We start from the raw sequence: 13,152 nt of genomic DNA, 5'->3' as shown, positions 1-13,152 counted from the left end.
TGCTCCACATACTTATAACATAAATGGTTTTGTATATTAATGCTAAAATTTGAAACAATACCTGTGTTTTTCTAGATATAACCTTAAAACACCGCATAATTTAATACCGCATAGTATGAATTTGGGTATGCGTTTTTAGCTATATAAAACTTTGGTTTGCAAAGATTTTATATATATATAGTAAACTTGAGTAGCCGTATTCATCCAGTGATGCAAATCATAAAATGTTGCAGTATCTTGTAATACCTTTTTTATTGGACTAACAGCATTTTGTAGAGACAAGCTTTCGGGATTCCTCCGAATTTTGCTTTGGACTTGATAAAGGGAGGAATCCCGAAAGCTTGTCTCTACAAAATGCTGTTAGTCCAATAAAAAAGGTATTACAAGATACTGCAACATTTTATGATATATATATATATATATATATATATATATATATGGTATATATACTGATAGTCATTAGTAACAGTTTTTATCACCTTTTTCCATGGCTGTATAATTTGAAATATGTATGTATATACTACAATTTTACTGTTTTTCTGTGAAATGTTGCTATTTAAGGGTTAACACCTTTAGGGTATTTAAACCGGGGTGTTGCCCAGTATTACTATGCCTGATGAAGCTGCATATGCGCAGCGAAACGCGTTGCATTGTGGGTAATAGATTCAAGTGGGTTCAACTTACCTCCACGTCTCCATGCCTGATTTAGCGCCGCAATTCCTGTCATTACGAAGCCATTTCCGAATCTGATGCTCTACAACCCAGGAGGGCTGCAGACAGGCTCATCATTTTCTATATGCTTTCACCATTGTTGTGTATGCCGGTACACAACAATTTCTGGTAAGCAGTGACTCCCCCTCCCAGGTATCTCCCAGGTTCTCGTTAAGCGATACTCCACAAGGAGCGCCTTTCCTCTTGTTCTAATGGACAGTGCTGAGCAGTCTGGGATCATTATGTGAACATTTATATAAATAATTCTGGGAAGGGCCCTATTTTACCCATATCAGCCCCAAAATGTCTGTGCACGTCCCTGCAGACACAGCTCTGTCACAACATCTTTTAAATTGCTCTTTTGTTATCCTCAAAAGTATCATGGAGATGGTTTCTGCAAAGAGACCAATGACCTTACCAATCCATAAATCACCTTGGAATGAAAAAAATGACAGTGAAACTGAATACGAGGGCATTTTATTTTATCTACAAATGTAAGTGCATCAGACAATATCGGCAAGCATTGATCACATATATTATTTATTAATATATTGAAGAATAAAATTTACATTTCATTTTAAACTTCATCACATTGGTTTAGACTTTTTCACTTCTGCATATAAGCCGGTGTCCGCAGGTGTATAGGACTGTGTGTTCTTCGGTTTTAGGTTTGCACTGTTCAATCTGGCATAGGTGATTCCATCATTATCATCATCCACGGTTGTGTCTTCTATATTCTCTTCCACCTGTAATATCAAACATGTACTTCTTGTTTTGTGTACTTTTTATATATTTTGCTGATGACAAACTAACTAACACACAAACACAGGGGAACATTTTAATTCAGCAGGTGCTGCCTTTGGTCCGACTGGACTCCAGTGCTGCAATACAGCAAAGCTGACTACTAAGGGCCCATTCACAGGGTAAAATTTCTGAGCGGTATCCGGCATAAATATTACCCTGGAAAATTACATGGCACATGGCAGAAAATGCTAGTTCAGGACTCCTCAGAAAGAATGAACATATTAATACTTTCAGCAAAATCCTCTCAGAAACGCATTGCTGTCTTTGGAGATCACACATTTTCAGCTGTAACAAAATTGTCAGATTTTTATGCCAAAACATCTGTAAAAAAATCAGCAGTGTGGTTTTTTGTGCCATTTTGTGGGAAAAAAACGTGTTTGTTCATGGCCGATTTGTAATGTTGATAGCAGATTATTGTATTTCAGGTGGATTTATTATTAAAAATAGTTAAAAAAAATAAAGAATATGCTAGATATTTAACAGCAGTTTAAATTATGTGTTTTTGTGCATTATTTGTGCATTAATGACTAATTTTCAATAGAAAAAATGGAACACAATTTTATTACTGTATAAACAGTGTTATATGGATGTTTTACAGTTAGAAACCAACTAGTTATTCTGCGTGTGAACATAGACTTACAAACCATCCCTAATTCAAACCCTTCTTTCCATAGAGATTGAGGTAGATTTATCAAAACTTGTGTAGAGTAAGAGTGGTGCAGTTGCCCATAGCAAATTTTTTTCTTTTTTTTTTCTTCAAAGGCCCATTGAAAAATGCAAGTAGCAATCTGATTGGTTGCCATGGCCAATTGCACCATCTTGCTCTACACGTTTTGATAAATATCCCCTACTGTTTGCTGGCAGCACATTTCCTGTTTACATGGGTAGATGTCCTGCCAACAAACAATGATTTTAAAGGAGTTCTGTAAGCTAAAACATTTAACCCCCGCTGTGCCCAGTCTGTAAAACTATTCATAATAAACTTTCACTTACCTGCCTATGATCCCCCGTTGTTCCGATATAGCCGTCCCGTTCTGCGGTCCTGGTCTCTTCCACTTCCTGCGGGTCGTTGACTTCACTCTGCACTCAGCCTATCAGCGGCCGCAGCAATGTCCAGTCGCGGCCGCGACTGGACATTGCTGCGGCCGCTGATAGGCCGAGCGCAGAGTGAAGTCACCGACCCGCAGGAAGAGGAAGAGAACGGGACTGCAGAACGGCACAGCGATATCGGAACAAGGGGGGATCGTAGGCAGGTGAGTGAAAGTTTATTATGCATAGTTTTACAGACCGGGCACAGCGGGGGATAAAATATTTCAGTTGGAGAACTCCTTTAAGGCTAAGTTCACACACCATGTTTTCATATTTTTTGTCAAAACCAGGAGTGGAATCAAGAAAACTATCATGAAATATTTGCCTTATTCTGTGTTTGAACTCGCTTCTGGTTTTGGCTAAAACTACTAATCAAATTACTGACCAAAATACTTAGGGGGAGATTCATGAAAACCTGTGCAGAGGAAAAGTTGACCAGTTGCCCATAGCAACTTATCAGATTGTTTCTTTTATTTTTAAAAAGGCCTCTGAAAAACAAAAAAGAAGCAATCTGACTGTTATTATAAGCAATCTTCCCCTAAGTGTGAACATAGCCTAATGTCGACTGCAACTTCTATTCTTGGCTTTGTATTCAGTAATTGGAATTTAAAAATGTAAATGTGTCAACTCCCCCCCCCCCCCTTTAAAAATGCCCTTAGATTTGGATAGGGCTGTTAGGCTTTTTTTTCTCCCTATTAACCAGAGTGTCTCTGATTATTAGGGCTTCCAGCTCAAGGACAGTTAGCACTGACCGGAGGTTAGAATAGGACCAAAGACACAGTACCCTTTATTTCTGCTATGTAAAGGTTTTTTCCCCCTTGTTTTTTCGAGAAGCAGAAGCAGCTGTTGCATGACTTCATTCTGATTCATAGTTAGAATGCAAATTTGTACAAAACAAACTGAAGCAGAGTTCAACATATTATACTTATGGCAGATTGCTTCCAGGTAAAGTGGTACTTATAAAGTAAACTTGTCATCAGTTTTATGTCGGCCAAACAGAAGGAGGCATGAAGCAGGGACAAGCTTCCTCATTACAATGGTCTATGATTTGTTCTAAGACACTTTGGCATTTAAAGGAAATACTTCTGATACTCCCCAAGTCAACTGTGAGGTCTCAGGTAGCTTCTTCCTGCCCTTCCGGCCTTCATCCATAGATCTTTCCCTATACACAAATAGTAAAGGTCTATCAATCACGGCTGGTGGGGCCTCCCTGGTGACTTGGAACACTGTTTTTGGATGGTTTTAATACTGTTCCTCTAAGATACTGTAGTGTTTTAGAGTAAATTGTAGACCATGTTAATAGGAGACTATGTTTCTGCTTCATGCTACTTGTGGTTTATCATAAAGATAACAAGAAGGGATAACAGTGGGATACAGTTTATTTTTATTTTTCGTGTTATCCCTGACTGGCCACTTTAAGTTTTACACAGTTTTAATTAAAATCAATGGAATTTCTATGGAATTCACAAACTTGTTTCTCCAAAGAAAGAGATGCTGCTGGCTGGGCACCCAAACTTGTGAAAACCAGGACTGTAAGTATATAGTAATTTTATTTAGGCATTGTGTAGCACAGTTATTAGATCACACTATGTATGACTCTGACACTGTATTTGTTCTCTCTATATGTGCTATATAGAGGCATTGCTACTTAGGCCCTGTGCTACTGAATGTTTTTCCTACAACTGTATAAAAGTGTTGTTAGGCCACACTTAGAGCTGTTATTAGGCGCTATGTGCTTGAAAGGAGAGATAAAAAACAAACAAGGGGGCGCTTCCTGTAGAGGTATATTCACTGGCGTGCACCCTCCACCACAACGAAGTCATATACCGACCTTTGTAATTGTGGCTGCATCATAAAGTGCAGCAAGGGTGATGGCAGAGATGGTTGTATGTACTGGCTGCTGCATTTCCACCGGTATCGGGCTCACCAATTGGAGTTTGATGTTAGAACGTAGTGGGTTATTGCAGTGGGGGAAAAAAATTGTTTTTGGAGGCGCTGCTCAGTTTGTAGAGCAACTAGCCAAGACACAAGAAGCACAGGACAATTAATGATTTTATTTTTGTAATAGGGACAATGCATTTCGCCATTCACCAATGCCTTCCTCAGGTCCACATTACATGGTATAATACATTAGAAACATAACACCTCCCGTACTGGGCCTCAGGGCCGCAATCAGGGGGGTACAACCCATACTCCTGTAAGGGGCCCGGAGCTTCAGAAGGCCCGGCTGGCCCTGTCCTTTTTTTTTTTTTGCTTGTCAGTGAGTGACTGTGTCTGTCACTCACTGACTGCTGGGGGCCCACCACTGTACGCTGCTTGCTGACTGATTGACTGACTACATACAGTCTGCCAATTAGTCAGAATGTAGCAGGGCTCCTCTGCCACACATGCCTGCAGCCACTGCCTCTTTAAATCTGCAGTGGTCGGCGGGAGGTCAAACTACCCCCCCCCCCCCTATCGCCCGCCCACTCACCGGCCCACTCACCGGTAAAAAAAAAAAAAGCACAGTTTCAAAGCTCCTGCCCGACTTCCTCCTGCCACCGGCACCACTCTGAGCTGTATGCACGCGCACATACAGTTCCGGGCAGGCCATGACCTGTGCCCTGACGCAGGCGGCGATGACATCACTCATCGGCGCCTGCCCTGTGGAGAAGATAACATGTGACCCGGCTGTTGAAGATCGCTGCGTGGGACATGGTGTGTGTCTTTTTTTTGTTATTTTCTGTACGCAGGGGTGGGGTATGTATGAGAACCACACACATCATGCTACACCAGTGTGCCTCCAGCTGTTGCAAAACTACAACTCCCAGCATGCCCTGTCAGCCTTTGGGCATGCTGGGAGCAGTGGCGTCTCCAGCATTCATATTTAGGGGGGGGGGGGCACATGGGGGGCCAGTGACAAAAGTGGGGGGGCAATTTTAAAACGTGTGTGCGTGTATGTGTATATATATATATATATATATATATACACAATGATTTTTTTTCCGTTTTTGCCATAGATTTTTGGGTAAATGACTGATGTCATTAAAAAGTAGAATTGGTGGCGCAAAAAATAAGCCATCATATGGATTTTTAGGTGCAAAAAATTGAAAGGGTTATGATTTTTAAAAGGTGAGGAGGAAAAAACAAAAGTGGAAAAACGCTATGTCCTTAAGGCGTTAAAACTTTTGGACACTACCATCAACTTTGATAGCGGCATCTAAAGTGTTAATGTCAGACATCAGCCTGATTGGTGATGTCTGGCATTAGCCGAGGGTTCTAGCTAATGATTTATACAACACAGTGGGAGCAGGCACCGTGCGTACACATACGCCTTGTGTCCTTAGGGCTCATTTACACGGATGGATCCTCAGCATATTTTACGCTGCGGATCCCCCGACAATGGACCCTACAGTGCTGCCTCCATCTGTGCCTGATCAAAACAGCAATCCTCCGCTACGAGCAGACACGCTTTGATGTGTATACTCGCACAAATCGCGGCTGCTCTCGGCCTAGCTCAGAGAGCGGGAGGAGCGGCCATGATGTGTGCGAGTATACACATCACAGCGTGTCTGCTCGTAGCGGAGGATTGCCGTTATGAGCAGGCACAGATGGAGGCAGCACTGTAGGGTCCATTGTCAGTGGATCTGCAGCATAAGGGTGCGTTCACACAGGGGGAACTTGTCAGCGGATCCGCAGCTGCGGATCCGCTGACAAAGGCCCCTAAAGTGCTGCCCTCTTTGTGCCTGCTAATAGTGGCAATCCGCCGCTACCAGCAGACACACTGTGATGTGCGAGTCGCAGTGTATCCGCACATCGCGGCCGCTCCCCTGGCTCCCTGAGCTACACAGAGAGCGGCCGCGATGTGTGTGAGCACACTGCAGGGTAACTCGCACATCGCAGTGTGTCTGCTGGTAGCGGCGTATTGCCGCTATTAGCAGGCACAAAGAGGGCAGCACTTTAGGGGCCTTTGTCAGCGGATCCGCAGCTGTGGATCCGCTGACAAATACGCCCGTGTGAACGCACCCTAAAATACACTGTGGATCCACCCCTGAATGAGCCCTTAGGGTACGTTCACACATACAGGATCTGCTGTATATTTTCTGCAGCTGATGTTGCTACCTATTGAAGCTAATGGGTTGCAAAATCAGCTGCACAAAATATGCAGCAAAAATATGCAGCAGATCCTGTACATGTGAATGTACCCTTAAGGGGTTAATGATAAACAAGCAGTGTGTTCACATGTTGTCCTTCCAGAGGGGTCACTTTCCCTCCTCCAGTGTCCACAGGTCACCAACAGGTCACATTACCAGAACAATTTATGGAAAAATCACGGCAAAAATTGCGCTGTTTTACCGCGATTTACGGAAAATCGCGGTAAAAGCGCGCAATTTTTGCCGCGATTTTCCCCAAAAATTGTTGTGATAATGTGGCCTGTTGGTGACCTGTGGACACTGGAGGAGGGAAAGTGACCCCTCTGGACTGCCACTATACACATTACTCAGCCCCGGGATATACTGCTGATCAGGGGGGAGAGAGGGAGGACACGGGACATCACTCACCTCACATGAAGGGCCGCTCTGCTGTGTGACCGGTCAGCTCTCGGCCCGTCCTCTCCTGTGCTGGGGGCGGAGCCATCAATGTATCGGGACATCCCTATTGATTTTAAATTGGGGGGGGGGCAAAGGGGGGGCACGGCCTGATCTAGGGGGGGCCATGGCCCCCCCCTAGCGACGCCACTGTCTGGGAGTAGTTTTGCGACAGCTGGAGGCACACTGGTTGGGAAACACTGGTGTAACATGATGTGTATGCTGAATAGGCTAGGACAGTGTTTCCCAACCAGTGTGCCTCTAGCTGTTGCAAAACTACACTCCCAGCATGCCCAAAGGCTGTCAGGGCATGCTGGGAGTTGTAGTTTTGCAACAACTGGAGGCACACTGGTTGGGAAACACTGGTGTAAAATTATGTGTATGCTGAATTGGCTAGGACAGTGTTTCCCAACCAGTGTGACTCCAGCTGTTGCAAAACTACACTCCCAGCATGCCCTTACAGCCTTTGGGCATGCTGGGAGTGTAGTTTTGCAACAGCTGGAGGCACACTGATTGGGAAACACTGTTCTAGCCAATTCAGTATTTCACAAACAAAGAGCAGTGTTTCCCAACCAGGGTGTCTCCAGATGTATCAAAACTACAACTCCCAGCATGCCCGTACAGTATTTGGCTGTCCGGGCATGCTGGGAGTTGTAGTTTTGCAACAGCTGGAGACACCTTGGTTGAGAAACACTGTATTACCCATGCTACTTTCTGAGAGTTTTATTCCACAATCTACTGCCTTCCTACCTGAGTGTATTTCCACCTACGTATCTACCTTTCTTACTGTCTTCTTACCTAGTTACCTACCTACCGGGAGGGTTCCCAGACTACAAGCTGTGTAAGGGGCCCCAAAATTTTTGATGGCAGCCCTGCTGGGCCTCCACAAATACATCTAAAATCACTTCTTGTGGTCTGCTTTAACTTAACATTTATTACTATTGCAGCACCTTGAATAGTGGTCATGTGAGAGGTTAGTGGAACATGGTCAAAATTATATCATTATCTAAAATATAAATGGAGACTGTACTTACATCGGGAGGTGGTCTCAATTTGGTCTCATCAATTGTGCTGTCTGTAATAACCATGCACATATTAAATCATTAGACTTTGATAAACAGCATAATACATGTTAAATAAAGGTTATTTCTGTTTTTACTGATTCATTTACCTTTCTTGGCACGGACTTTAAGATTTTAAGCAATTTCTACATTAAAGGGGTACTCCGGTGGAATTATTATTTTTTTTTTAAATCAACTGGTGCCAGAAAGTTAAACAGATTTGTAAATTACTTCTATTAAAAATCTTAATCCTTCCAGTACTTATCAGCTGCTGTTATGATCCACAGGAAGTTCTTTTCTTTTTGAATTTCCTTTCTGCCTGACCACAGTGCTCTCCTTTCCTCTGTAGCATACAGCTGCTAAAAAGTACTGGAATGGTAAAGATTTTTAAATAAAAGTCATTTACAAATCTGTTTAACGTTCTTACACCAGTTGATTAAAAAAAAATTGTTTCCACTGGAGAACCCTTTAAGGTAGAAAAACTTAAAATGGCCCTGTCAGATCCAAAAACTTTTGTTATTGATGTCATGTTGTTACTGATGAAAATGAAAGATCACACCCCTTCCCCTGAGAGGATTTCTTACACTGTGAGCTAATGAAAAGAGTTTTTTTTTACTAATAAATATAGGTGATAGAGACATAAAAAATATATGTACATGGTCAGGATTAGGTACTAAGTAACATATTATTATTATTATTATTTTTTTTTTTTTTTTTTGGGGGGGGGGGGGGATCTGACAGGTACACTTTAAACTCTGGGAACTAGTAGGGTCCATTAATTTGAGTATTGGAAATTAACTTTACATTTTGTTAGTTTTCATACTTACATGTTGCTTCAGTGTTGGCTTTTGCATGTTCTCCTTGAGGATATTCACTGTGAAATACATTGGAAAAGACATTTACAGTACAACATATACCACTAACATTCACTATGGAGATATGAACAAATATGGTACTGTGTGTGATCATATGATACAATTTCTAGGTCAATTCTTTCCAACTACTGATGCCCCCCTTCTGCCGAAGCCAAAGATCTCACCTTTATGGTCTATTCACAAGTACAGTATTCTGCGCAGAATACTGTACGTGTGAATAGACCCTAACTGTATGATTTTGGTGCTTCCTTTAACCAGGTCAATAAGGTTTGTTATCAAAATGAATTACATCTAATCCTTTGGTGTTCGACATGAAAGCTGTATGACTGGACTTTAACTAAGACTTTAAATCAAACTCCACTAACTTCCATCTTCTCTGGGTGTATATAGGGTTTGGTTTAACTAACTCCTTCCTAACTCTAGAACTTTGCTCTATATATGTCTATGGGCAATGAAAATTATATAAACTATAGATCTGGTAATATATACCAGATGGCAGAATACAACCTAAATGTGTGTAAGAGTAGGACTTGTCACCTGCCTTAAACTTAGTACAATAGAAATAACGGCATAACCACATTTATATTAGCGCAAGAACAAAATGCCAAATAATAATAAATAATATGTAATAGTAATGCCTTTATTGATATAGTGTTGACTATAACAGAACATATGTCATAAGAACACAGCAGCACATATAACCTGACAGTATATGCTACACCAAACCAACTAATATGAAAACAAATATGAAAGTCTCAGATACATGACCTTTTTCATGTTTCCTGCTTTATTTATCCTTGTATGATATTCTGGATACATATGGAGATTTTAATTCCACATCCCAGTGATGCACAACTCATGTTTATCTACCCTTTATCATGGTTCTGCTTGGTTGTATATACAAGTTGTAATGAAGGAATGTAAAAAGCAAAGCTAATAATATTGATAGCAGTAGCAGCAGTAGAAAAAATATCCATTGACCTAAAAAAATGACTTCTCACATACCTGTTTTTCATTTTTTGTGGTGATGGTTCTGTTGATAAAACACATTTATGTTAGAAAGAAATGTGAAATATGTTTTCTTAGTTATAATGTTCTGAGAGCCTCACAGACGAACCCCTATGGCTGCGGAAGATGATCCTTCTTTTTATTGTTCTATGTAGTGTAACCATATAATGTACCTGTTGTTTAAATTAAGGTTTTATGTTAAAAGGGCCGGCGCAAGGTAACAATTTATCCATAGGATAGGTGAGTAGTATCTAATTGGGTGGGGGACCCCAGCCGATCATAAAAAAAAGGGGTCCTTTGTCCCCACGGCTAAATGGGATGGTGGTCCAGGATGTACTCTGTGAGACAAACTGAGATAACTAGGTAGAGTGATTGCCTTTGTTTTTTCTTGCATTTTCCCTATCTGCTCTAGCACCTTTATTTCCAGACCTCCAGTAACAGCTTAGAAGTACTAGAGACCTTTGTACTTGGACATTATATCAATGATCAGCAGAAGTCAAAGGTATTGCAAAACATGGATCTTCACAGGCGCATAAACGGCAATAAATTAGGTAGAATGGGTCCTCAAGTTCATATTAATTATTTATTTAAAGCACATAAAAGCAACGTGTTTTGTGCCTGTAGCGGGCACTTCATCAGGCAGTGTGCATATATGCTAATAGTGCATCCAGCTGTTGTATTATCTAGTATTTATTACTTACTGTGGTTTACTATGACATATTGGACAGTGAATGTCACAATGCTATTTTAGTTCTTGCCTTTTAGCGATTTGTGTTTTATTGTAAATGTTTGGTTTTAATTTACATGTTTTATGGCAGGTCACAGGCGATTTTGTTTATATGATGTCACCCTCTCACCCTCTCTATGTCACCATGAGCTTGGCGGAATTTTCTCCATTCAAATAAGATGCATTTCTGTTTATGTATTTATACCATGCTCGCATTGAGAAAGCGGTACTAAACCTCAAAACGCGTCTGCGTATTTTTACAAATAAAGTTATTTTTCTTTACATATATCGTAATCTTGATGCAAGTTTGTCACCGTGGATTGCGCCCGACAATACCCGGTTTTCCATGCTTCCTGTCACGATTCGGCTAGCTGGATGTGGATCCTCTGTGTCAGCGAGGGATTGGCGTGGACCGTGTCGGTGGACCGGTTCTAAGTTGCTACTGGTATTCACCAGAGCCCGCCGCAAAGCGGGATGGTCTTGCTGCGGCGGTCGCAACCAGGTTGTATCCACCGGCAACGGCTCAACCTCGCTGACTGCTGAGAAGGCGTGGGACAGAAGGACTAGGCAGAGGCAAGGTCAGACGTAGCAGAAGGTCGGGGCAGGCGGCAAGGTTCGTAGTCAATGTGGATAGCAGGAGATCTGGAAACACAGGCTATGGACAACACTAAACGCTTTCACTGGCACAAGGCAACAAGATCCGGCAAGGGAGTGCAGGGGAAGTGAGGTATTATAGCCAGGGAGCAGGTGGAAGCTAATTAGGCTAATTGGGCCAGGCACCAATCACTGGTGCACTGGCCCTTTAAATCTTAGAGAGCTGGCGAGCGCGCGCCCTAAGGACATGACAGCCGGAGGCCGGGACAGGTAAGTGACTTGGGATGCGATTCGCGAGCGGGCGCGTCCCGCTATGCAAATCGCATCCCCGCCGGCAATGTCAGTGCAGCGCTCCCGGTCAGCGGGTCTGACCGGGGCGCTGCAGAGAGAGGAACGCCGCAAGCGCTCCGGGGAGGAGCAGGGACCCAGAGCGCTCGGCGTAACACTTCCAAGTATTTAACATAATGAGTGGAAACATTCCCTGCATTAGACGGACTGTCACGCACTGAGTGGAGGTGACAGTGGATTGTTTTATAAGTGAGCAGAGCTTAAACTGGACTGCTCTGCTCTTCTGCTTAGTCTATTTTAGTAGATATACAGTATACAGACGCTATGAAATAACAATGGAGAAGCATCTCTTTTTAGAACTCATTTATGGACATTTATCAACGGGTTTAGTCAGGTTTTCTTTACTATAATTGTCGCAAAATTGTCGCAACTGCCACTACACGATTTTTCGTGCGACATTTTGACTGGAAAGCGAGAAAAGCAAGTTTTCCTAAAATTTACTATGTAGTAATAATTTTAAAATGGACTACGGGTAGTCAGGTATTTATTAACTGTGACAGTCGCAACTGCACAAAAAAAAGTCGCAACAGCGTTAAAAATTGACTAAATTTACTCCAGCTCAAACATGGAGCAGAAAAAGCTACTACCAAAGTAAAAAAGGAAAAATTGCTTACGTGAAAGAAAATTATCAACAGGCTGAAACCAGTTGATAAATACGTCACACATAAGCAAAAAAAAAGCAAGGAAAAAATTACTAAAAAAAAGAATACATAAGCAAACATTGATAAATGTCCCTCATTGTGCTGTTCCTCTGGAATTCTTCCTGGTAATGTACTACTAAATCCATGGCTGGGTGTTATCTTCCCTTATCAATAGCGTGTATCCTTAATGATATTATAAGTCCTGTGACAGGGGTGTAGAACTAGGTAAATTTCACACCAAAATCTAAAACTTTCCCGTGGTTGCAAAAGAGTAATGCTTTTCCTAAAACCTCGCGTCATATTTGTTATATGATTGAATCCTACAGACTTAATATTCATTACTTACTGTTTTTTCTTTTGAAGTAAATCCCCAAGATTACTGCCAGGATCAAGATAAGAATAACACAAACGGTGGCCACAATTGGAATTAGAAAATCTAAAAATAACCATAAAAAATTATACTGAAAATGTGCAATTCATTGTTATGACAGATATTTTGTCTTTAATAAAAATTTTACTAATACACAATTGAGCAGAAGGGTCACTTGTTGTATTTGTCTATCTGTGGCAGAAATCATAGGCAAAAACTCAGATTTGTTTTGCAGAGGAGCCAGTGTGAATTACCACGTGTTTAGCCCCATGTTCTGTTCTTTGGTTTGTTAATTTCTGTGCTGTATGTGCTGATTGCTTTATGTACAATAAATAAGGTATTTTCTACAACATTCA

General features: G+C 41.7%; 1 protein-coding gene across 3 annotated transcripts in view; it reads right to left on the bottom strand.

Moving 5' to 3' along the window:
- Positions 1 to 1,184: 1,184 nt before the first annotated feature.
- LOC130293846 (uncharacterized) overlaps positions 1,185 to 13,152 on the bottom strand; it is a 108,493-nt gene continuing 96,525 nt past the window's right edge. For all 3 annotated transcript variants that reach the window (XM_056543010.1, XM_056543011.1, XM_056543012.1), the window contains 5 exons: positions 12,773 to 12,862; positions 10,114 to 10,141; positions 9,061 to 9,107; positions 8,207 to 8,247; positions 1,185 to 1,457 (listed from right to left, as the gene is read on the bottom strand). In XM_056543010.1, the coding sequence (XP_056398985.1) occupies positions 1,299 to 1,457; positions 8,207 to 8,247; positions 9,061 to 9,107; positions 10,114 to 10,141; positions 12,773 to 12,862 (365 nt within the window). In that variant the 3' untranslated portion in view covers positions 1,185 to 1,298. The remainder of the gene's footprint in view (positions 1,458 to 8,206; positions 8,248 to 9,060; positions 9,108 to 10,113; positions 10,142 to 12,772; positions 12,863 to 13,152) is intronic.

Source organism: Hyla sarda, chromosome 10, assembly GCF_029499605.1.
Source record: "Hyla sarda isolate aHylSar1 chromosome 10, aHylSar1.hap1, whole genome shotgun sequence".
Taxonomy (NCBI): Eukaryota; Metazoa; Chordata; class Amphibia; order Anura; family Hylidae; genus Hyla; species Hyla sarda.
The sequence above is the reverse complement of the archived record's forward strand: the minus strand, read 5'-3'. Positions and strand labels throughout refer to the sequence as shown.